We start from the raw sequence: 24,719 nt of genomic DNA, 5'->3' as shown, positions 1-24,719 counted from the left end.
GTTTTGCTGATTTAGCGATACCAGGACTATAACAACATTCACCGATCAATAGAGCTTTGCTGGGAACAACCTGCAGATGTAGTTTCAATGGCAGAACATCCTTTGCAGTTCTGCTATAAGCAATACATAGTTATTAAAGCAACTTAAATTGGATCTCGTCTCTAGGAGGGTTTACCAGCTCTTCTACTGTAGCTACATTGGCAAAGTTTCTAGTCGAGGCTGTTCTACAAATCAGCTACTGAGTGCGAAGCTGATGACAGCAGAGCTGCTTTGGAGGCTTGATGAGAGCGTAAAGCTTTTCGCCCTTTGGGAGGCCCACAGAGAAACACTGTCTGCTTCCTTAAGTGAATCTCGGCTGGAGAACAAAGGACTTCAGCTCATATACAGAGGGGTAATTTACATCTCATTAAACCAATATTTAAAAATCTACACTGTGTTTGTTTCTTTAGTCTGTGTTTTTCTTTTCAAACATGTCAAAAAGGATGCATTTTCAATTAATTTTTTTTTACTTTTCAAGAATGAAAAGCAGCAAGGACATTTCCGGGTGCCTAGAGATCCTTTTTTTTTCTATCATTGCCTAGCTATAAAACAGTTTAAAGGAATTTTATTAAACTTCTTAAGAAAATTCAGCTCAAGCATAAACACAAGTATGAGTATTTTCAAGTACAACTACAGATGTTTTGGAATGTAATAAATTCTTGAAAGACTTCTTACCTTGACATATTTTCTCATGTAGTAATATAATTTCACAGCTATCCAGCAAAACTTCTTTAATTATCAGTTGCCGGTGATTCTCAAGCCAAGTGTGCTATGTGTAGGTCTAGTCCAGAGGCTTTTTAGTGGGTTTTATGCTAGCAAGCCCCCTAGCTGCATCTATAAAAAAACCCAAACCAAACCTTTAACTGACAGCTATGTCAACTGGGATAAGAAGTAGTGGGACATAGGTGTACCAGAAGCATTTCTAACTAATTATTTCAGCAAAACTATGCTTTTGATAGGAGGTGGTTTCAAGAACACATCTGAAACGTGGTTTCACAGGCATAGGTAAATCGACACTCTGCACATACTGCCGGTAGAAAACAATTCCTGTAATAATAAATGATTTTTCATTAGAGAGCCCAAGGATGGACTCAGTGGGCATTTCTGTGCCACTGTTAATGAGCTGTTTCAAGAATTGCTTTTAGGGCATGGACTGTTCACACAACTCATCAGCATGGGGGCCTCACAGGCAACTTCTTGCTAACAGCCTGTAGACCTTGCTGAGGTACTACTGGCTTCTTATGAAGACCAGTAAAGACAAACTAGTAATATACTAAAATATTGGATCTGCTCAGGCATGTAGGATGTACTTGGTCTCAGGGAGCCGGGTGTGTTCTGGAGGGTAGCAAACTGCTTTGCCTCACATCAGGCACGGTCCTTTGCTGATTAGTAAACAGCAAATCTGGTTTTGAAGGTGGCCTTGGACCACATGATATCCTCATCAAGGCAGTTTTGCTTGTATTATGGGTTTTGCTCCTGTAATTAGTATGAACGAGCATTCTAACTTACAAATATAGTCATTTGAGGAGGATCAAGATTTCCCCACCCTTGCATTTTCCCCCCAGGAGCAGAACAATATGTACTGTTTTTGCCAAGTAAAACTGGGTTTACAGTATGGCTTGATTCCTGGTATGTAATTAATAGTCTTTATGGACAGTGTGTCTTTAAATAGCTGGCTAACATTTACACCAAGAATAAGTCTTGCAGCCCCAGCTTCGGTTGGCCGGAGACAGAAACTTCAGTTTCATTTTCTTATCTTGTGGTGACACACTGTAAAGGCGAAATCGTGTGTACAAAGTACGGCATTTTGAGGCTCACAGGAACAAACATGAACATAGAACCCAACGGGCAAATAAAAGACGCTGTTGTGTTTCCTCTCCCCTCTTCCCTCTTTTGAAGGTCACATTTTTCAGAAAGGGGATACAAATATGAACACAAAAACTACAATACATTTCTGTCCAGATAAAATGGCAAACAGCAGTTTTTACCAGAAACTTGCCAGGTCTCCATTTTTGCTATCTTTCTGCTATATTTACAGAATATATATATATAATTTTTTAGGTACATATAATTCGCATTTTAAAAATGATCTCACAGAATGTGTTTTTCAAGGTGTATTTTAATGAAGCATTCATCCATGGCCTACTTTCAAATGCCGACAGTTCTCCACAGTTAATAAGTAATATGCAGCAGCGGGGGAAAGGAATGGCTATACCTTAACATGCTTTGCAAGCAAGGTAGCTTCCAAGAGGTACCTTTGGGCAAATCTCACGACCAAGAGCAGGTTTTGTTACTTTTGACTACACCAGCTCTCTCCTGGTAGTGGAGTGACAAGGAGGAACGCTGCTCCTGGCTCTGTTCAGACCCAAACCCACTGGCGTGAGGGGTGACCGGTTAGAAGGCGCAAGACAGCCGGCCACCAGAGGAGGAGGGAGGTCGGGCTCACTCGCCGAGGCAAATGAATTCCCACCCGGTAGGGAAAATCCTGTGTCCTGGATCGGCTGGCGCCGCACCAAGCGGTGTGCCGGCCCCCCCGGGTCACACCGGCCCCCCCAGCTCCTGTGGCACAACCCCCCTGGCAGAGGCCGAGGCCGGCTTTCGCTGACAGGCCCTACCTGAGTGCTGCGGCCTGTACTAGCGCGACTCGCTTCGCCGGAGCGAGCGGTTTCTCTGGTACGGGGCTGCCGGCAGACGCCGCTCCCCCGGTGCCGAGGGGCCGCTCCCGGGGCGGCGGGGGGGCTCTGGGGCTGTGTGAGGCGGCGAGGCCGCTGCCCGCCGCTCGGCCGCGGGCCCGCCCCAGGGCGGTGGGCGGTGGCGTTGCCACGGCAACGGCTGACCCAATAGGGAGCGGGAGGCGGGGCGGCGCGGGCACCGGCGTTGCCAGGCCAACGGCTGACCCAATGGCGAGCAGGGGGCGGCGCCGCGCAGTCACGGTTGCGGTCTCGGCGGAAAGGCGGGATCGCGCGGGCCACCAGTCAGAGCTGCGGGCGGTGAGGGAAGGCGGTAGGAGGAGGCGCGGCGGGTTAGGAGCAGGGGAGTCGGGAAACGCAACCAATTGCGAGTCGGGACGCCGGGGTGAGAGCGGGGCTTTAGGGCAGGAGCCAATCGGGGGAGGCGAAGGGCGGCGCTAGCCAATTAGAGGCCGCCGTCGCTGTGGGCGAGCCAATCGCGAGCTGCGCAGAGGGGACGCCAGCCAATCGGGGCGCAGCCAGCGAACAAAAGGGGCTTTCCAAGCCGCCAGCCCCTTTCCTGAGAACAATTTCACATGACGCAACGGTTGGAGGAAGAGGTTTGCGAACCGTAGCCGCCGCCGCCATTTTGTGAGCGTTGAGACTGAGTCGGCGGCGGCTGAAGGAGCGGCAGCGCGAACGGCAGCACCACAGCCAGCGGGAGCCGCAGCCCGGAGGATGCGGTAGAGGAGCCCAGCGGCAGCGGCGGGGGGGGCGGCATCGCTCGGCGGCGGCGGCGGCAGGGGATCGCGGGGAGGGGGCTCTCGGTCGGTGGGTCGGGTCCTGGTGCGGGCCCCGGTCGGAGAAGCATGTCGGCCCCGGAGAGCAGCGCTGGTAGCAGCGAGGCCCGGGAGGACGCGTGCCGCGATTACCAGTCGTCGCTGGAGGACCTGACGTTCAACAGCAAGCCGCACATCAACATGCTGACCATCCTGGCCGAGGAGAACGTGCCCTTCGCCAAGGACATCGTCTCCCTGATCGAGGCGCAAATCGCCAAGGTTTTTATATTCCACCGACTACTACTCCTACCTATACTGCTGGGGGGACCGGCCGGGGCAGCGGGCTAGGGCGGCCTCGGGGGCTAGGAGGAAGGGCGCGGGGGAGATGGCCCCCGGGCGGAGCCGGGCAGAGGGGCGGCAGGAGGAGGAGGAGGAGGGTAGAGGGGACAGGGAGAGACGGCGAAGCAGCGAGGGCGAGAGACGGAAACAGGGCGAGAGAGAGGGGGAGGCTGGGGGGGAGGCAGCGGGCCGGATGGGGCGAGGAGGCCAGTGGCGGGGTGGGTATGGCCGGGCTTGGGGCGGGGGCCGGCGAGGCAGCGGGGCTCAGGGGACGTGGAGGTAGTTAGGGGGGGTGGCGGCTGATGAGGGGGCGAGCAGAGAGAGCAAGATGCCGACGGAGCTGGACGGAGGGTGCCGGGGACTCGGGGCGGGGAGGGGAGCGCCCCGGCCGGGGCAGTGGGGAGAGGGCCAGGAGACTGCGGCCGCTGTGGGGGAAGCAGGCGGAGGGGAAGCGTGTCTTAGGTGGGATCAGGGAGCACGGGGCGAGGCGTCGGGGGCTCCTCCTTCCATCGCTGAGCTTAAGGCTGCTGCTTCTACCCTCCACCCCACAGGGAGCAGGGGACTCGAGGGAGGGGAACAGCCCCCACACCACCCCGTTCGTAGCAGGGGGGAGGGTTTGGGACTCGCCCCACCAAAAGCTCTGGGAGGGCAGCGTGGCTCGCGATTTAAGCCCCGTGTAAATACCAGACACAACATGGCGGCCTGGCAGTGACTGGGCAGCAGCACCTCGCCCTTGTAGCTGGGCTTTCCCCCTACATGGAGCCAGGATTCAGTGTCTCGAATCTGGTGTCTAAACCCTTGTATTTAGCGATTTCGACAGCAGGCGAATATTGCGATCATTAGAGAGGGCCTGACTGGGAGATACTGTGGAGGGTTGGGTTTTTTTGGGGGGTAGTTTAAAGGAATAAAAATAAGGTTAAGTTTATAGCACGCAAATTGTCCACTTCTGAAGGGCTAAATATAATGACTTTTAAGTATCAGTTAAGGCTATTTTCCCAGTGCGGTCCCTGTGAGGTATTATTTTGCGGGGGGTGGGCACCCTTATCTTATAGAAAAGTTTGTGGGTGAAAGGTGATCATCTGTTCCGGATAGAAAATTGTGTGTGGTGGTGATGGGGGTTGTTTTGCTCTGCCTGATTAGAGAAAATTCTGTGGGCTTGGGATAATCTGTTTGGATTTCAGGTGATCTGTGCCCTGAGTAATGCTAGCGTTGTGTGCGTATTTAATTTATTTTGGCTAGAGAAGTTTATTGGTTGAGGATGGGGAAGAAGAAATTCTCCCTGACTGTAGAAACTGCAGCAGCCTGTAGGATCCTAACATGGCGTCTGAAAGGCACATGATATAAAAAGAAGGGAAAGAGGAGGCTCCCTCTGAGCCCAACCCAGGCAGTTGCTGACATCAGTCAGCCACAGCACATGGATGGGGGTTTACAGCACCTTTTTAACAAGAGCATTTTGTAAGAAAAGGGTTCTTCTTTCAATCCTCTCCCTATTCGTGCCAGTCACCCCTCCCCCGTTGTTTCCCTTGCTCCCTCTGATCTCAGGTGTTCAAAGGCTTTTTTCCTTTGGCTTTAAATCGTGGTTTATAATGGTGAGAATTGTACTATCTTAATGATGGGGAGGGAAGGATCTCTTAAGTTATTTAATCTATCTTTCTATCAATGCAGGATGGCTTTTTAGTGTTCCACAGACCTCTTCCAGTCTAGTTTTAAATGCTGCCAGTGGCTGAGTTTGGCCATTCCTTGGGGAGGTGACCTCATAATCTAATAGATCTCACCATTATATCTCCTAAAGGGCAGTGGATGTGTATAAAATGATTTGTGATAAATATCAATGCTGTCAAATTTTTTTTTTTTTTCATTTCTGGGTGATTTAGAGCCTGCCCTGAAGTGTGTTTTTTTTAAAGATGTCTTAAATCCTGTATCAATGGTTAGTTTTACCTAGTTACTGTTTGTGACTGTGGTTTATTCAAGGCAAGTTTTTAGTTGTTTCTGGGAAAGTGATCTCCTTTACTAAGCCACTTTTAAAAAGTGTTGCCTGGAGACAGTTTGTTTAGTGTAAAACTTGAGTGGTCTGCTTTACGATTTAATAAATGGTTCTGAAATGTGTGACTGGTATTATAAAATTTGTAAATAAAAAGTGTGAAATATGTATTTGTCTTTTTATTTACCATTGTATAGTGCAGAATTTGTTTCCAAGACCCATTTTGTATACAAGGTTGGTTTTTTTTTTAAACAAATTTTTGCACGAGTTTGTGACTTGGGGTTCAATTGCCAGATATGATTTTAAACTTGAAATCTTTTAGGAAACTAATAAAAAAGAGCCACACATTTCCAACAGTAGCTTTTCTACATTATTTGAAGGAACAGTGGGAATTCTGTAATGAAGTCTTTAATATTATGCTGATGAGCTCAGAGTTAGCGTTCTTCTGTGTTCTGGTGATTATGCGGCGCCTCCCTGTCTTTTGGTTAGTGTCATGCGGGCACCTTTCTTGCTAGGGGATACTGTATAGACCACCTTAAAACAAAATACATTCAAGTCTGGGATTCCCTTTTGTGGTTATTGGAATATGCACTAGATACCTTGACATGATAAACATTTCCAGAAGAGAAGACTTAAATATTCCAACCATATTTAAGTCATGGTTCTTAAAATGTGATACCTGAGTATCTTATATTTGAAGCAGGGTATTCTGCTGAGCTTCTAATTCTGTGCCGTAGTTTGAAGTAGGCTTCCTTACTAGATTACGGTGCTTCCATGTGTGATTACTTCTAACAGTCTGATGCATAATGAAAGTGACAGTTAAACTTGTCACAGTGCCTTTGCTACTAAGTGATTCCCCAGCATCTCAAACTTGAAGCTTAGCTAAGTATTATGAGCTACTTCCATACATTGGTGAAATGGAAGAATATGACATACTGTGTCAGTAGCTCCTGGGCATAGGTACTTCTGAGACAGCTCTTTGTTTCCGTAACAGCTGACTTTAAAAGTCAGAAATGGTGCACTGTCCTTTCTAATAAAGGCAGGCATTCAGAACTTAAAAGTTAGTGGTTTTAATGTGCCATTGTGCAGACTGTTTTAAAGAAGAAACCAGTATTCCACAGACATTTTAATATTAAACAGTCTTTGTTTTTTGAGGCTAGAGATATGCATTTATTCTAACACTGTTGCATATTAGCTTGTTTACAGCTCAGTATTACATTGTAGTGTGAGATAGGCTTTTAATGTGCTGCAATTAGTTAACTGCATTTTTCTGTTGTTTTATGTACAAAATACACCACGTGCCTGTTTTTACTTTTTTTCAATATGCCCAAAGGCAGTGACACCCCCCCACCCCCAACTAACAAGGAATTCTACCCTCTTCAATATTAAGTTTCAGGTCACAGTATATTAATACACATTTAAGGGCAAGGAGACATTGTGATTTACCCATATAAAAATATTGTTGACTTGGTGCCCTTCTGTGAACCACCTTAAAGGGGAAGGAATGAAATCTAAACTTGTAAAGCAAGAGCACTTCCACACACTTGTCTGGACAATGGGGCTGCGAAGTAAGGTGTCGTTAATTAACCGAGTAGCCTATCCTGTTGAAAATGAGCAGTGAGTGAAGTTATTCTGGTTTTATCCTGAGCTTACAGGATGGTGAACAGGACTTACAGTATTATGAGTGGATGCTCTTCTAAGGGGATCATGGTCAACACACGGCTTGTGGTGGTGTCTTTCATGTTGTCCTCTTCAACAAGTCTGTGTACTTGCTGATGTTTTCTGGAACTTTGCTGTGCCTTCTGCTTTGTGAAAGCCAACGGTGGGCATTAAAATCACCTTGATTTGGGCCAGTAGTGCTTTGTGTACGTTAGAAGTCGCTGTAGGGGTCCAGCGTCACCACACTTCTATCGCACAAACTTGCTACAAGTTTTTTGAAAATGGATTTTAAAAAAACCCCAAACAACAAAAAACAAGCCTTCTCTTGTAGCAAAGATGTGTCCAGAGTTTGAAGACTCCCTTCTGTGAAAATCATGGTTGCAGTTCCTGAGCTTGTCTCTGTATTTACCCGGTCGACTAGATGATTGAGTTTTGTCTGCATTTTGAACTTTGTTCTGACTGTGCATTTTTGCTTGCACTCTGGAAACCTGAACTGTCACTATCTACAAGTGCCAAGAGAGAATGGGACTCCTTGCTCTGTCCGTTTGGATTACAGTGAAATATTTGTGACCTATTCTGCGTGTAGTTTATGAAAAGACTGTTGATACTCGACACATAATCTACGGCTGCAGAAGTTCACTAATTTGGGCTGTTTGCCAGAAGTCTGATTTGTGTTCTGTGAAATCCAGAAAAACAAGCATTCAGGAGGTTTGAATTATGAACTATTTTTTAGAAGTTCCTTGAAGTGCTAACGATGGTTTCCTGCTAACTTAAAGTTACTTTCTCAAGTGGGTTTTGAAAGGTTACACTCAGTACACTAGCGGCAATACTGTCTTGTGGGCTGCTTTTTTCTTCTTTTTTTTTTTCCCCCCTTTTTCCAAAGCTTTGATACGCAAACAAAATAATCTAAGGTGTTCCTTTTTTATGTGATAGACCCACTGCGTTATACTTTGAACTGAGTATCGATTTTCCAGATTAAGTTTTTGTATAAACAAAAAATCCCAAGCCAAATCCCTTGGTGTTTATAGTGGCAACCAAAAAGAGAGGTCTGTATTTCTGGGATTGGTAATCCCTTTATTTAAAAAGCTTAAAATATGTTTTTGTTGTACTAAACTTCTCAGTTTCTTTTTATTACTCCAGGCTCCTGCATCAGAGAAGCTCCCTGTTATGTACCTTATGGATTCCATTGTCAAGAATGTGGGAAGAGAATATCTTACTGCATTTACTAAAAACCTAGTTGCAACATTTATTTGTGTATTTGAAAAGGTATATACACTTTCAGAAAAGTTCTGTATTCTAAGCAAAATTTGTTCCTGATAAAATAAATACATGCTTTCAGTTTTGGGTTTTCTTGGGTGGTGAACTATACAAATTGATTGTTTTTTATAAGTCTCAGTATTGTATCTATACTGTGGAGGATTATTCCTGCTGCTATCAAGCATGAAAGTTACATGTTAGCTGAAAGATGCAAAGTCTTACTTAATTTAATTTGGTTCATAACCATCTGTAATTTTCCTATCCAGGCAAGATTTTACTAACAGTATTTTGGTTACCGATTGCTTACCTGGATGGACTTTTTGTAATGTATAAACCAATTAATTATGAATTGTTGGTTTGTTTTTGAGATAGTCTTTATGCCAAGAATAGACTGAGAATCAGTTTCTTGTGGATTTCTCAGAGCTTCTCTCTCTGTAGTTAGATTTGTCTGATTTATTTAATTCATGATGTGCAAAATGAGTGCTTAAACTGTGAAGAGTGAATAGCACTGACACCTTATTCTCTCCTAGTGGTCTGTGATTTGAAAAAAACGCTGGTCGGGGGAAAGGGTCTTAGAATTTATTGCTATATTACATTACAAACACGTGTTTTAATTTCATTCAACGTTGAAAACTGCTGCCATATCTTTTAATTTTTGCTCTTAATCTTTAAACCCAGTGAAGCAATTGTGCGTATTCCTCAGTGAGAAAGGCAAATCATAGTCCAGTTTTTGGAAGGCTGGGCTTGAATGGGTTTAAGTTGGATCAGAAATGAAGGGTTAAATTCTGTGGTTTCCTGTATGCTATAAGAAAGTGGCATCTCATATGAATGAGATGAATGGAGCTTTTGCATATTTATCTACCGTTACATATCAGCGAGGATCTGAGATCCCAGTATGCTTTATACATGGTTTTCAGATGTAAAATGCATGATGAAATAAGGAATAGATTGTAATAATGACCATAGAAGACTTAAACTCCTGTGTGTAGAGTAGATAGATAGGTAGACGCTTACTTGTTTTTTCAGTACTAGATTGTGAATGTTCTTTTACTGAGTTGCATTTAATGTTGCAGCTGAAGCTCTGGATAATAACTAATTTTCAGAGTTTTATAGGTTAATTGTCTACTAAGCTAACTAGAAATATTTAATTAATGTGTATTAATTAAATGTGTAAAGTAGCAGTCGCTTCTAGTAGCTTAATTGGTCGTGTTAAAAGGTGCAAGTAGAATTCCAGCACTGACATTGTTAAAAATTTTGTTTTATCAGTAAATGGTCACTAAGGTATCTTTAGACACTTGATGAAGTCAGAAACTTCTGCTCAGTCATTTCTGCACCTTTTGCAGTGAACTTCATACCTTCTCATTGAAAATTGTATAGAGGCACCCCCCCAGTAGTTAAGTATGAATTATTTTTGTCGAAGTTCCTGCTCCTCCCTGAAAGAACCTCCAAACTTTCCAGACTATTCTTTGTCTTGCTGTAACATCTTAAAAAGAAAACTGCAGCAAAAACCATCTACATAGTCAATGTTTCAGTTGGGATATTGACATTAGGACAGCTGCATATGTTTTGTCCTCAAATGTTTTTCATTTATTGTTTAATTGAACTGCTCAAGTTATGAGATGAGTTACCTGTCATGAGATAATCCAAACTAATAAAATGGGCGCTGGTCCTACAAAGTATGCTTGATCTGTGGCTCACAGATGGGTCTAATTTTGCAGCTGGACTGAAATATAATTGACTTCATTTTAGCTAATACCCTTTTTGTTGCATTTGTTGGAAAAAAAAATCCTTCAGTGACTAAACAGCTGAGCAAAACACCTTTTCTGTTCACAAAGTTTGTTGTTTCCTGATTTATTTATCATTGTTACGCTCCATTCAGCACAAACACTTTAATAATGTATTGTCTCAGAGGCTGTTGCCTTTCAATATTTTTGTTACTGTATTTTTTCCACAGAAATTGGGCAAGTAAAATGAGAATTTTGGTAATGGAAAAGTTGAAAGAAAATTCTCAGAGAATGGTAATACACAATAAAACCTTCAAATGGCCTTGAAACAACAATTCTACATTTGAACTTCTGTTACTCATTCCGTTGGTATAGACGTATGATCTGCACTGCTTATAAATTCTGTATAGCAAGTTCAATGTGTTAAAATGGCAAACTGTTGATAGAAATAGGAAATAAATGAAATCTTAAGTTCTACAGGAAAGTTTAAGAAATTGTTTTATATTAACTTAACAAGCCATAGAATTGTTTTATTGTTTTAGGTGGATGAAAATACTAGGAAAAGTTTATTTAAATTACGCTCCACATGGGATGATATTTTTCCTTTGAAGAAACTATATGCACTTGATGTCAGAGTCAACTCATTAGATCCTGCTTGGCCAATTAAACCTCTGCCCCCAAATGTGAATACTTCTAGCATCCATGTGAATCCTAAATTTTTAAATAAATCGGTAAGTCTTTATGCCTACTGTGTGAACAGATGGTAATACGTGTAGTTTTCATTGTTTGTATGCTGCTTTTTGACAATTTATTATATTAAGAATGAAGTATCTGACGTTTGTAGACAGGTAAGAGGAATTTCCGAATTCAGAATATTTGATGGGTTTGGGTTTTATATTTCAAAACTGTCTTCTAGATTTTTGGAACACTGATTAATTTATATTAAATCATGTACACCTGTCACAGCAGGCAAATTCTAGTGGGGCAAAAGTTTCAAATTGTTTTAGTTATATTTTGCATTAAAAATGCAATTTATAACTGCTATACAAACTAAGTCGCAGTTCTGGATCATGATAACAGTTCAAGGAGGTGGAGTTAGTTGATTCCATCAGGATTTTAAATGTAACTTTTTTTATTCTGTTTTTAGCCAGAGGAATCTACTGCACCTACCTCTGCTGTCACTTCTGGTGCCTCTACTCCTCCAGCTGTTCCTGAAATACAAAAGAATTTGACACAGGAGCAACTGATAAGGCAGCAATTGCTTGCAAAGCAAAAGCAGTTGTTAGAACTTCAGCAAAAAAAATTAGAGCTGGAGCTGGAACAAACTAAAGCACAGTTGGTGAGTAAGATAGTTGATGAAACTTTTATAGTTGGGACTCACTTTCTTTTAGCCAGTACTTAGCTATACTGGTAACTGCCATACATTATTTTTTCATCATGATAGAGAAGCATAGCTATTTTAGGACTAGGGCAATGCAAGTTGACCTGGGGTTCCTGAACAGTATTTGTTACCTAAAAACCTTAAGGGTTACACTCAAAATAGAGGTAAAAAAAAGGTGAAGTTCTTGGTTTTCTGTTTTTAACTTCTCTCCAAAATGATGCCTGCCAATGATCTTTGTCTTCCACCTCTTCTTGCGGCTTACAGCAAACCAGGCTTTTCCAAATATATTTGCTCTTAGAGAACAAGGAAGCGTGATTGTTGGAAATAAAGGCAGTTTCCTCATTAGGTCAGGTTGGTTTGATGCCACCATCTGAAGATGGTGGTTAAGCTGTATTTTTTACATTCATAATTGAAAGTCTTGCTATGTTGACAGTTGATGGTACCAAAATAAAGCATCTTTGCAGTATAGAAATACGAAAATTATATCAGGTAGTTGGCAGCTTAGTTGCCTTGAGCATGTGGAATATATAGAAAAACTAATGCTGTAATGAGAACATGTGCCTAAGTAACATGTTTTGCAGTATTGACTTTGTAGTACTGATTTTGTATTACATTGAATTTGACCTTTTGTAATGGTACTGCATTATTTTAACACTTGTGATTAGCAATTAATGGGTCATTTTGAGTTAAATGGTTGAATCTCGTAACTTTCAAGACATTTCTATTTATACTTTTGGTTTCGAGACAGACTATGAGCATCTTGGGGTAGGAGTTATGTCATGCAGATTAATGCTGGATTTTTTCCTATTTCAGGCTGTATCTCTTAGTGTTCAGCAAGGATCATCTACTATAGCTTCAGTTCCAGCACCTTCCAAGCAACACATGTCTCCCACACCTCATATGACAGTTAAACCACCTCATCAGACTGCTGTGCAATCCGAAAAAAACAAACCATCCCCAAGTCCTCCACTTCATGATATCAAAATAGTAAATAGGGATCCTCGACTTAATAGGATGGCTCAACATTCTTCTCATGCTAAAGATCAATCTCATAGGAAAGAATTTCCACCAAACACGACTAGTCAGTCTGATACCAAGGCAAACAAAACAACACAGGCTGAAAAACAAAACTCAACAAAGCAAGAAAAATTGAAAGCAAGTGAAAAAACACAAAAGAAAGAACTTGACCAGTCAGAAGCAAAATCTAAATCACCATCCCCTTTGAAAAATAAGCTACCCAATACTAAAGATACTAAAACCCAGGAATGTGAAAGCACAAAAGTATCTGAAATTAGTAAGCGGGATCCAAGACTGAAAAGACATCTTCAAGATAAGTCAGAGGGCAAAGAGGAGGAGGTGAAAGAAAAGCGGAGAAGTACAGAGAAAAAAGAAAAAGAGGAACATAAGACATGTGAACATAGACCAGTAGGCAGCAGAAATAAAGTGATTAATGGTGCTGTTCAGAAACAAGACACGACTACAGAGGAGTCAGAAAAACAGGGTGGAAAACAAGGGAGATCAAGTAATAGAAAACGGTCACGATCGCGCTCTCCTAAGGCACGGTCACCATCTACACATTCTCCAAAAAGACGAGAGAGGAGATCACCCAAAAGAAGACTTAGGAGTTTATCTCCCACTTCATCAACTCCTAAAATAGGAAAGATACGTCAGATAGGCCCTAAGCAGTCTCATGTTGAAGAAGGCACACAAGCAGCAAGAGATGAAAGAAATTCTAATAAGAGAAATGTTAAACAAGAGGTGCGAGATCCGAGGAGAGTGAAAAAAGCCCAAGAAGACAGGCCCCAAGAAACGGCAAGCCAACATTCTACAAAAGCGTCTCCTGATCCAAAGGAGAATGCAGAAAATTGGCAAGGATCCAAATCAGGCAAGAGGTGGAAATCTGGTTGGGAAGAAAATAAAAAGTAAGTTACTATCATTTAAATGACTTCCGTTTAAAGTCAGTGGAAATTCTGCTGCTGACTTCAGTATAGTTGGCTTTGGGAGGCAATGTTTAGGTTGTTAAAATTGATAAGTTTAACTTAGTTCTACTAGTGAAATACAGAAATGATACATACTTAGATTCTAAGGTGATAGTACTGTTTTGCCATGATCAGTTCTAATAGGGATGTAACAGTTATGTCCTGAATAAAGAAGTAATCTGTATTTTAAATACATTCTTGCTTTCAGCTCACAGCAGAATGAAGAACACCAAGCACTTGGTAAATCCCCTCACCAAAGACACCGGGAAAACTGGCCTGCTGGCAAAGGAATTTTATCACCCCGAGCACCAAAGCAGCAGCACCGCTTAAGTGTGGATGCCAATTTACAGATCCCCAAAGAATTGACATCTGCAAGCAAGAGGGAATTACTTAAGAAGGTAATATTGGTAAATCTGTCTTCATAGAAGTATCCTGGGTATAGTTTGCTTTTCTTTTCTCTTTGGAAGTCTAAACTTTAACTTTATATTCTAGGCAAATGAACGTTTAACATCGGGTGAAATAACACAAGATGAGTTCCTCATGGTGGCTCATCAGATCCGACAGCTGTTCCAATATCAGGAAGGAAAGCACAGATGTAATGTCTGGGATAACCCTACAGAAGAAAAATGTGGTTTGAAGAAGAAACCTCTTCTATCGGATGCAGAACTAACATATTATGAACATAAGGCTAAACTAAAAAGAACACAAGTTCAGCATTCATTGTCAAGGCTTGATCTGTTGGATCCTGATGATATTTTGGATTATCATATACCTGATGCATTGCTTTCTGGAATAGAATGTGAGCAAGCAAAAGCCAAGCGTGGAGTACAGTTCGACAGAAAAGAACCATTTGGAGAAAGATCAAGGAGACACTCTCCTGTAAGTGGCACTAACAGACCTTTTGCTGATAACCTCTCACCACTTGAGAGTCGACGAAGACTTGAGGAACAAAATGCTACTAAAGGAGCAAGAGGTTCTAAGAACTTTGATCCTTACGACAGCTGGGGAGAGTCAGATGAATTTAGAGATGCTCTCAGACAACAGGGGAAAAGCACAACAGAGTTCCAGAAAATAGACGGTGATGCAATCTGCAGATTTGATAATCGTGAAGACAGACAGCTTCTTGGGCAAGCTGGTATGTGCTTTTTTTTATTTTAAATCTGTTAAGTAATTGGCAACATTTTAGTGAGTGGTTATCTGGTTTGTTCTGGGTTTTTTAGGCGTTCGAGAGGAACCAAGATCACCATTCAGCGAACGTTTCAAAAGAGCTAGATATGAAGATCCAGAGAAGGCACCGTTTCCGGAAAGTCCAGGATCAAGATTTGGAAGCATTGAAGCAAAGCAGAGAATAAGTGCACTAATGGAAGACAGACCTCTATTTGATGGCTCACCTAGACAGGCTGCTGCAAGGGTTGGGGTAGATGGACAAGGAAGTCCTTTTGTTGATGGTCCTGCTGCTGGTTCAAGTTCCAGAATTGATGGGCCACCTGGACAGGCTGCTATGAGATTTGAGGGGCCTTTGGTGGGGGCTGGTGCCTCTCAGTTTGATGGACCACTAGCAGGAGGAGGGGGAGCTGGACCCCTAAGATTTGATGGGCCACCAGGGCAGCTGGCAGGGGCCCTGAGGTTTGAAGGACCCCCAGGACAGGTTGGTGGAGGAGGTCCACTGAGGTTTGAGGGACCTCTTGGGCAGATAGGTGGGCCTTTGCGATTCGAGGGACCTGCAGGGCAGCCTGTAGGTGGTCCTAGATTTGAAGGACCTGGGGTTGGTCTCAGGTTTGAGGGTCCCCGTGGTCAGCCTTCAGGTGGTCTCAGGTTTGAGGGACCTCACGGTCAACCTCTGGGGCCTCGAGGTCAACCAGGGGGTGGTCTCAGGTTTGAGGGACCCCATGGTCAGCCCTTGGGGCCTCATGGTCAACCAGGAGGTGGCCTCAGGTTTGAGGGGCCACATTTACAGCCATTGGGGCCCCATGGTCAACCTGGAGGTGGCCTCAGATTTGAGGGGCCACATGGTCAGCCTATGGGGCCACATGGACCATCAGGTGGTGGGCTCAGGTTTGAGGGGCCACATGGACCATCAGGTGGTGGGCTCAGATTGGAAGGACCACATGGTCAGCCAGGTGTGGGTCCTAGGTTGATTGATGGACCAGTACACCAGGGAGCTGGTGGACTTAGATTTGATGGTCCTCTGGGTCGGGCCGGTCCGAGATTTGATGGTTGTCACGCAGCTGGATTTGATGGTCAGCCTGGACAGCTGTCTCTCTTGCAAAGATTTGATGGAATTCATGGACAGCCTGGTCCAAGATTTGAAAGGGCACCTGGCCAGCAGGCACAACCACGATTTGATACAGCCATACCTCAAAGATTTGATGGACCTCACCAGCCAGCCTCTAGATTTGACTTGCCCCTTGGCCTTCAAGGTGCACGTTTCGAAAATGTAGCTAACCATCCTGCCTCAAGACTAGAAATGTCACCATACGGACAAGGTGGTCCGTTTGTCGATCATCCCGGCCAGGGCTACAATGGACCATCTCATGGGATGCAGTTCCAGAGACCTGATATATTTGATGGTTCGCCCGGACCAAATTTCAATGGACCAGCTGGCCCAGGAGCACAGAACTTCCCATTGAGAGCTGGACATTACTTTGATGAAAAAAGTCTTCAGGGTCCTCAATATGGAAACTTCAATAATATGCCAATGGGAAGTAATCAGGTAAGAACTGATTGCATTAAATGGTTTGCTTGGAGAAGTGTTTTTGTGTAGAGAATTAGCAGGTTTTATTCCTTTAAAAATTGAAGATTTTTCTGAGGAGCTGGCAGACTGGGAGCCAGTTTCAAGCTAAAAAAGTCATCCTTCTTCAGCAGTTTATAGATAATTTAAGGACATGTTTTGCTATTTTTTAAGAATCTCTTTTTAAGAATTAAACAAAATAGTGGATCTTTACAATCACTTTGTAGCTCAGAATGTGACAGTGAAATTAGTATTTTTAACTTGAAAACAAAACTAGGTACTTGGAAGCCTGGGGTGTTTTCATTAAACTTGCAGAGAAGTGAATTCTATGTAAAGCATGAAAGATGATGTAAGTGAATATACATGATGCATTTTTCTAAGAGGTGTAGAATTAAAATGGACCAAAATAATTCTGTTGTCTTTTTGCAGCTGTTAGTACTGGTGACAAGCCAGTTTTAAAGAGATACCCATAACTTGGGGGAATTGAGAAAGATGCGGACATTGTTGAACTACAGTCTTTTAAAATTATCTTGGCACTGGCATGCTTTATGAGTTAGTTGTCTTTGCTGTTGCGTGTTAGAAGTGTTCTCGAAAGGGGAAAATGATACTTTACATCAGTGAACATGATGTCATCTCTTTCAGTAGATTAGAGATTTTAGAGAGAATTTTTCATTTGGGGGATAATAATTGAACATGAAGAGTTAACTGATTGTACAAAAGCAGGTAATGTGTCCTGCTGACCTCTAATGGGATAAAATTTTAAATAATTTGCAAATCCAGAAAGCAGCTAATTAGGGAAAACCCATTTTTATTACGAGTGTGTTATAAAAACTGTTTTTCTACCTGAAGCTTACCATAGCTGGTTTGCTGAAAAGTCCTGCTTTAAAGATGTGTTTCATGTAGTGAATGCTATTTCAGTAGTTGTGTAAGAATCGTGGCATTTGTTAATAGACATTTACTGGTTTCTCAGATTTCTTTCTGACAAGCTCTGTTTTGGTGAACAGGAGCAATTTAAAAGGAAGTACTGTGTTTGGAAAATGTGACTTAAGGCTCGATAGGTAGAAGAAAAGGTGGTTATTTTTAATTTAAATGTTATGCAAAATGAGTATGTGTTCTGAAATTTTTCTAGTGGGAAGTGAAAATGAGGGAAAGGTTACGTAGTCATTTTTGGACCTTTCAATACCAAACTGACATGGTTTGCTCCTGGAAGGAGTTTAATATATATAAAATTATTGAGAAACATCTAGAAGTTAATGATAAAATTAAAAACCCTAAGTTTATAATGGTATTATTATACAAAAAATACTTAAATGTTTACTTTCACAGGTTTCTCTCATGTCTGGTCAACCAGGGCCTTATGGCCAAGGTCAACAGTATTTGCCAAATCCTGGAAGTTTTGTTCAGAACCCTGCAGGTCTGTAACAAAATAATTAACTTCCTTTTGTTTCTTTTGGATTGTTCTGTTTGTTAGTGGCCACAAAAATTACCCTTTTGTAATGTCCTGGTGTGCTAGGTCTGTGTGGTCTAAGGGAAGCTTTCTCAGTGAGGTGGCCATAGATGTGGTTTCTGTAGTACCTTCATCTCTTAAGTGTTTTCCCTCAAACGGTGAAGGCTTTTATTAGTCTTCATTAACCATGTGGTTTTGGTATGTAGTTGTGCTAGAAAAAAAAAATCAAAAAGGGAAATTTTGGTCTGCTTTTCTGGAAGGCACCAGTCTGTAGGTCTGGCTTGAATTTGTCAGGGTGTGTAAACGTTGCCAGTATATGAGTGGTTAGTAATGAAAACCTTCTAAAAACATCATAAATGGTTAAAGTACGCGATGAAGTCAATAGGTCCTGGTGAAATATTTCAGCGTAAAATAAGAAAAATATTGCATTTCAGTAAACACTATCCAGTAGAAATCTGTGTATGGGCAACCAGCTCAGATAGCACTTCAGAATACATTATGAAGGAAGCTGTTGCAAGGGAAGAAATTAGCCAAGGACTAGACATAAAGCAAAGAGAGTTGGTAAATAATTTGAAATAAAAAATGGAAGAAACAGGAGGCAGAAGGAAGAGTGTGTTGTGAAATAAGCTGATAAAAGTGAAGTAAATTTCTAATGCTAACCTGTTGTCTCCTTGAATGTTGATGTTTTTCCCCAGGAGCCCTTCCACATTCATATCCTGATAACCACCTTGGACAGCTTGATGTCAATGAATTGTTTGCTAAACTGCTGTCAACAGGGATCCTCAAACTGTCAAAAACTGACTCCACTTCAGCGCGTATGTAGATCCATTACGTTCTAACTACTCAGTTTATCCACAGCTGAAGTGTAAAGCTAAGTATAAGAACTTCTGTGAACTCCTGCACTTTTTTTTTTAAACTGAACTTTTTTGGGGGGAAGGAATTTAGTGCATGTGATGGAGTAAATGCTTAGTATCTGGTTTAATTCGTACACTTCAGCTATCCGGAGCAGTCAGTTTTGTCTTTGGTGTGGTGCCTCCCTAACTCGGATTCTTGTCAGTTTCTGAAATATTTCTGTGTCTCGAAAGACTGAATTTTAATGCCAGAGGGGAAATACTGTTTTCCTGAATTGAAATTCTGAGTAACTTGCAGTATCTTGTATGCTTTTTTTAATGATGTTAGAGGATGACTGACTTGGCTATTGCACACTTGTACTTTAGTGTAGTCAGATCGTATTTATTAATATTCGACTAAAAATAACTTTCATGACCACGTCACTTCTTTCTGATAATGTACTGAAACTTTGATAAAATGGTATCTTTATGCTTTCTAGAAGTGAATGAAACATCAGCCCAGCCAGCTGCTGAAGAGGAAGATGATGACCAGAATGAAGATCAAAATGTTCCAGACCTCACTAACTTCACAGTTGAAGAACTTAGACAGTGCGTATAGTAGAATGAGTTTACAGTGTAGTAAGAATCGTGACATGGTAGTATCTAGATAGTTAATCCAAGACAGCTGAGAGCTTTTAAAAGATTATATGTCACTTTTTTTTGATGTTAGCCTTGGAGAACTTGAGGGAGGAAAAAGAGGCAAAATTAACCTGGGAAAACTCTCTTTACCCAAGTTGCATGTTGTTACTTAATCAGTAAGGTTGTGCTATGTATTGAAGCCAGTGTTTCTTCCTTTGTTACTACTAATTTTACCACCTTTGTGGTAGTGTGCAAAGCTGAGCCAAATGCGAGTGTTGCCGTTTTATGCGCTATTAGGTGATGAAGCTAGTAGGCATGAAACAGAGCACTAGCGTGTTTCTCATGAATAGTTAATATGAACCTGTTTGTGATTTGAATGTATCAATTGGTTGTGTTACGAAAATCGGGAAGAATTTAGCTATATTGTGTGCTTTAACCTTGCAGTAGATTCATGCTTTTCCTCTACTCTTGTGGGCATATGAAGTGACTTACTGAGAAACTTCTTACCTGTTTCTTTTCAAAGAAGTGTTAAGACTTTTTTTTCCCTTCTTGTAGGCGTTATGATAGTGTTATAAATCGACTGTACACTGGAATCCAGTGTTACTCATGTGGAATGAGGTTCACTACTTCACAGACAGATGTTTATGCAGATCATTTAGATTGGCATTATCGTCAGAACCGGACAGAAAAAGATGTTAGCAGAAAAATTACACACAGAAGATGGTACTACAGTTTAACAGTAAGTAATGCAGTATGTGTCTTGATAAATTACAGGCCGGATTCTGTGTTTTACTTGTTTATGTGCTGTAGGATTGCAGTTGAAGTTTACATGGTCATGGGAGTTGGCCTTTGGTAAACAATGATGTCTTAGATATTTCAAGTAGTTCTCAAATGCCTGTCAAAATACAAAAGGCAATTGTATGATGAACAATAAAGAGTTTGAAGCTATTGGTACTGTTTTCATCGCACTGAGGATGGAATGGAAATCGAAGGATAGTGTTTTTTCTGAAAAAAGCTTTTTTGAAGTGTAGCATTGCGAGAAAGCGTGCACTGTGCTAATGCTGCATGTGAGGAGCACTTCGGTTTTAATGAAGTAAGATCTACTAAATATGGTACTTTTGGGATGTCTTCTCTTCCTGCCCCAACCCAATGTATTTTTTAAACATCTCTGGCTATTCGTCAGTGTCTGAGTGTGAATGAAAACTTTTTCCTCAGGACTGGATTGAATTTGAAGAAATAGCCGATCTAGAGGAGCGTGCAAAAAGCCAGTTTTTTGAAAAAGCTCATGAAGAGGTGGTGTTGAAGACACAAGAAGCTGCGAAAGAGAAGGAGTTTCAGAGTGTCCCTGCTGGACCAGCTGGAGCAGTTGAGGTAAGTTTCAGCTTGCCTTTATTAGCCCAGATACTGAGAATCATCTAATACTCCAAAGAAGTTTACAGCATTCTTTCATACAGTGGGCTATATGTAGACTGAAGTCTTGTTCTTGGACCTCTGTGCAACTGCTTCGTAGGTGGTGTATTTGTGTGTGTAATGGTTGTTTCGCAGGGGCAGATAGTAGTATGAATCTCCTGTAGGTCAAAAAAATCTACACCCATTGGCATTCCACCGTTTTAGCAAAACTGAAATGGGCAAAGTGTGTTAATTTACTGAACGTTTCCGTAGAAAGAGTAAATAGAGCAAGTGAATTGGAAATAGTCCTTTGTCATTCAAATTATGATGGTGTTTACTGGTTTTTTGATACCTTGAACCAGAAATTTCTTTTTCATTAGAAGACAGGCATTAGGACAAAGTAATATCTCAATCTTAAAGTAACCACTAGATATGTATTTTGGTAGATGAATTGGTGTAGTAATCAAATACAAATGTTAGTAGAATTACAATTTAGTTTTACAAGCTAAGCCTCTAAGAAACTAGCTATCAAGCCATGAAGGCCTTTGTTTTAATTTCAAAAAATACCTTTTGTGCTTTGTTCTCTGAGGTGATTATTTTGCACAGAAGTACTAAAAATGTTAATACTTCATCTAAAAGTTCTGCCTTTTTAATTTGAGACTCCCCGTTAAGGGGAAGAGTGAAGGTAATGCCATAAATAAAATTAATTAAATACCTGTACTGTATTGTCTTACATGACAGTAAAACAGCATTAGATGGTTACAAAGTGTTTTGCAGAGACTTCCTAGCTAAAAGGGCAAAGCTTACCTTTTTCAAGTGACAGCAATCTTGAAGGCCGGACAATGATCATTGCGCAGTCTGCAAGCTATACGCAAAGAATTTTTAAGTAAAGTTTTCTAAAGTTACTTTTAAAGTGTGGACAAAAGATCATGTTGTAGTGTTAATGTATTTATCTTAATTTAAAAGACCCTTTTTTGACTGTTACTAGGTTCCTGAAGTTAATGTATTTAGTAAATTGTTACAATAACATCATTTATCTCGTTACTCCAATAACTTTTCAGAGCTGTGAAATTTGCCAAGAGCAATTTGAACAGTATTGGGATGAGGAAGAGGAAGAGTGGCACCTGAAGAATGCTATCAGAGTAGATGAAAAGGTAATCTGATCTTACTTACATGTGATACTTATTTATAGTAAAACAACCCGAAGAATTATAGCAAAAAAAAAAAAGGGGGGGTGGGGAGGGAGGGCCAACAGTGCTTTCTCTACTGACAGATTCCCATGGTAGTTTTCCTGGCTTCCAAGTACATAAATACCTCAACCTTTGGAAGTGCTTGAAGTCCTGGTATATCATTAGTATAGGGTCACTAACCTTCCCTTATACTGCAGTGCTAAAATAAAAATGAATGTCTCTATGTATGGGTGTAGATATTGGTTTAGTTATTTCTGTATACAGCTGTACACAAACAATTCCCAATGCTTACCAGGCTTCTGTATGATAACTTTTCCTAAATAAACATACACAAAATCTTGTCCCAGTTATATTTGACACCATACTTGGCCTGCTTATACCATTGTTTTTCTAGACAAATTGTGTGATGTGTGTAATTGACACTGTTCTGTTCATAACCAGTGATCCTGCTATAATTTATTTTTATGTATTTAAATTTTATAACAATTCTTTTTCAGATTTACCATCCATCTTGCTACGAAGATTACCAAAACGTAAGTGAATCCTTCTTCATATTCTTTGAAGGATTTTGCTTTCAGTTTGCTTGCTTGATCTCTGACTTTGCAGGGAGCAGATGTGTTCAGAATGTGCTACCTGTTTCTCTTGCCTATGACTAGACAAAGAATCGAAGGCTTTGGGCATAACAAGTATATAATACAGGATTAGCTAAGATGTATTTCTTGTTGTGATGTACTGTGTTGGCTTGTGTGTCATACATGACTAAAGCAAGACCATGGTTTGAAAACACATCATGCATTTATTGTTGAGTAACGTGCGTAATCTTAGGAATTTGCAAAAATGGAGTAAATGGGTGTTGGTGTGTGTTACATTTTTAAGGCTTTGGGAGTTACCATTCCCTTGGGGTTAGCAGGGAATAGTTTATGGTAATGTGTTAAGCATTTCATCCCTGCTTGGACGATACCCTTTCAAAGTAATTGTGAAAAAGTAATGGTATTAAAGAATAAATCTGTTTTATTAGGATCTTGATAAAGTAGAAGTTTGGATTTTGAGTGCTTGACTGTCAACTTGTTTGCATTTTGAAAAAGAGTAAAAGGGATAAGAAGCTAAAAATCGTTGTTTTAATGTGTGTTAATGCTACATTGACTTTCACTTTGCAGACATCATCATTTGATTGCACACCATCTCCCAGCAAGACTCCTGTAGAAAATCCACTAAATATAATGTTGAACATTGTTAAACAAGAAACACCAGAGTCCTGCGACTCACCTAAAGTCAAAGAAGAACCTGATGACACCCCTACTGCCTGTGCAGAAGAGAGCACACCTGCATCTACAGATATCAAGACAGAACCTGATGAGACTGTTTAAATGAACTGAGGTATGAATTCTTTTTTTTACAGAAGAGCTGCTGTGTTAACTCTGGAAGGCAAATACTTTTTATATGAAATAAAAATGTTCAACTGAGGCAGGGCCTCAACTACTGTTTGGTTAATAAATACATTTTTGTATTTGAATTTCTTATTGCCTGCACAGTTTCAGGTGTCATTGTGTGAAAGTTCTGTAGATGCGTGAAAATTTAATGGAATGAAATGGTATATGTAAAAATGTACGATTTTCACTTGTGGAAATGTAAATTATAAATAAAAGATATTTTTGCTATATATGGAGTGTAATGTTTATGCACACCATCAAATGAAGTGTTTCTGTACTTTTTTCAGTTGAAATGGAATTAAAAAGAACTTTTGCTCAATAAGATTCAGAAAAATGAAAGCAAGTAACTTCCTCCAGTTATCCCATAGGTGGGTTATCAAGGGAAGCAGTGCGGGAACTTCTCAGACAGACAACCGTACATTTATTTTCTTTTTAAACTTATTTGAACAAACTTACATATCCAGATATTTAAAAAAAAAAAAAAAAAACAACAAAAAAAACAAACCAAAAAGACAGTTCTGGGTAGAAGGGGAAAATTTAACAAACCAACTGGAGTGCTTGATTGTGAACACAAGTGCCAACAAACAATTAACAAACCAGGATGCCTGGTAGTTAAGACATTTTTAATGATTTTTTTTTTTCCATTAGTCAAACACATAAGAATTTAATACAGCTGAACAAACTTTTCTTTACGTTACAGGGGGGAATGAATGTAAGAATGCTCATTTGAAACATGGTTAACAGGTTTTTTTTGTTGCTTATGACTGGACTTAGATGGTAAACCAGATATCCTGAGATGTTAATATTTCTTAAATGTAATAAATAAAATTAAGCATATATTTGAGTGTGAATCTCTTCCTTTCAGTAACAGGTTTGTGTGGCTGGCATGTTTGTGGGATTGGAAATAACCATACAATTGTGTGTCTGAGAACAATACGCATTTAATGTTTTATTTGCTCTGCCATGTGTTTAGTGCATATTTTTAAAGCTGCTGGGAGCAAGACATAAGCACAAAAAGTCAAAGAGCAATGTCACAGTCCTAGTGTATCACTCTTGCAGCGAGGATACTTGGAGGATTGGAATTCACCCTTAGTGTATGATGTAAGTAGAAATTATCAGCTGTGAAGGTGATTTTGCTGTTGGCTGCAACACTTCTTCCCATCTTCACAGTCAGGCTTCAAGCAGTTTTTAAGATGTGAATAACTACTTGACTCTCATATTAAGGTTGTAGCTGTAGTTGTGAGTGTGCCCAGTTC

The 24,719-nt window shown here is 41.0% G+C and overlaps 1 protein-coding gene and 1 long non-coding RNA gene across 4 annotated transcripts; one reads left to right on the top strand and one right to left on the bottom strand.

The window, feature by feature from the left end:
- Window positions 1-630: 630 nt before the first annotated feature.
- Window positions 631-2,794, bottom strand: LOC128153183 (uncharacterized). The gene is made up of 3 exons (XR_008238877.1): window positions 2,655-2,794; window positions 1,727-1,809; window positions 631-1,086 (listed from the first exon to the last, which is right to left on the bottom strand). It is a non-coding gene; the product is annotated as an uncharacterized LOC128153183 (long non-coding RNA).
- A 317-nt stretch (window positions 2,795-3,111) lies between these two features.
- Window positions 3,112-24,300, top strand: PCF11 (PCF11 cleavage and polyadenylation factor subunit). 3 transcript variants are annotated; one of them, XM_052812124.1, is made up of 16 exons: window positions 3,112-3,766; window positions 8,607-8,732; window positions 10,990-11,178; window positions 11,595-11,786; window positions 12,642-13,750; window positions 14,016-14,205; window positions 14,300-14,942; window positions 15,028-16,520; window positions 17,865-17,952; window positions 18,681-18,800; window positions 19,319-19,424; window positions 20,010-20,193; window positions 20,670-20,825; window positions 21,905-21,997; window positions 22,531-22,566; window positions 23,191-24,300. In XM_052812124.1, exons 1-16 carry the CDS (start codon window positions 3,578-3,580, stop codon window positions 23,398-23,400), a joined length of 5,124 nt encoding a protein of 1,707 aa, XP_052668084.1. In that variant the 5' UTR covers window positions 3,112-3,577; the 3' UTR covers window positions 23,401-24,300. The 3 variants fall into 3 exon arrangements, with proteins under 3 accessions (XP_052668084.1, XP_052668083.1, XP_052668085.1); XM_052812123.1 differs by having other exon boundaries at window positions 3,115-3,766; window positions 19,316-19,424; XM_052812125.1 differs by lacking the exon at window positions 3,112-3,766 and adding an exon at window positions 7,798-8,174 and having other exon boundaries at window positions 19,316-19,424.
- The last annotated feature ends 419 nt before the right edge of the window (window positions 24,301-24,719 follow it).

The sequence above is a fragment of the Harpia harpyja genome, chromosome 17 (genome assembly GCF_026419915.1).
Source record: "Harpia harpyja isolate bHarHar1 chromosome 17, bHarHar1 primary haplotype, whole genome shotgun sequence".
In the NCBI taxonomy this organism is placed as follows: Eukaryota; Metazoa; Chordata; class Aves; order Accipitriformes; family Accipitridae; genus Harpia; species Harpia harpyja.
Note: the sequence above shows the minus strand (reverse complement) of the source record. Positions and strands in the feature narration are given on the sequence as shown.

What these genes read in the sequence shown, in the direction of transcription:
- PCF11 (XM_052812123.1), top strand. Translation starts at nt 3,578, where the DNA reads ATGTCGGCCCCGGAGAGCAGCGCTGGTAGCAGCGAGGCCCGGGAGGAC. An exon ending in CTATCAGAGTAGATGAAAAG is followed by an intron (nt 21,998 to 22,530) that starts GTAATCTGATCT and finishes ATTCTTTTTCAG; the next exon opens with ATTTACCATCCATCTTGCTA. An exon ending in GCTACGAAGATTACCAAAAC is followed by an intron (nt 22,567 to 23,190) that starts GTAAGTGAATCC and finishes TTCACTTTGCAG; the next exon opens with ACATCATCATTTGATTGCAC.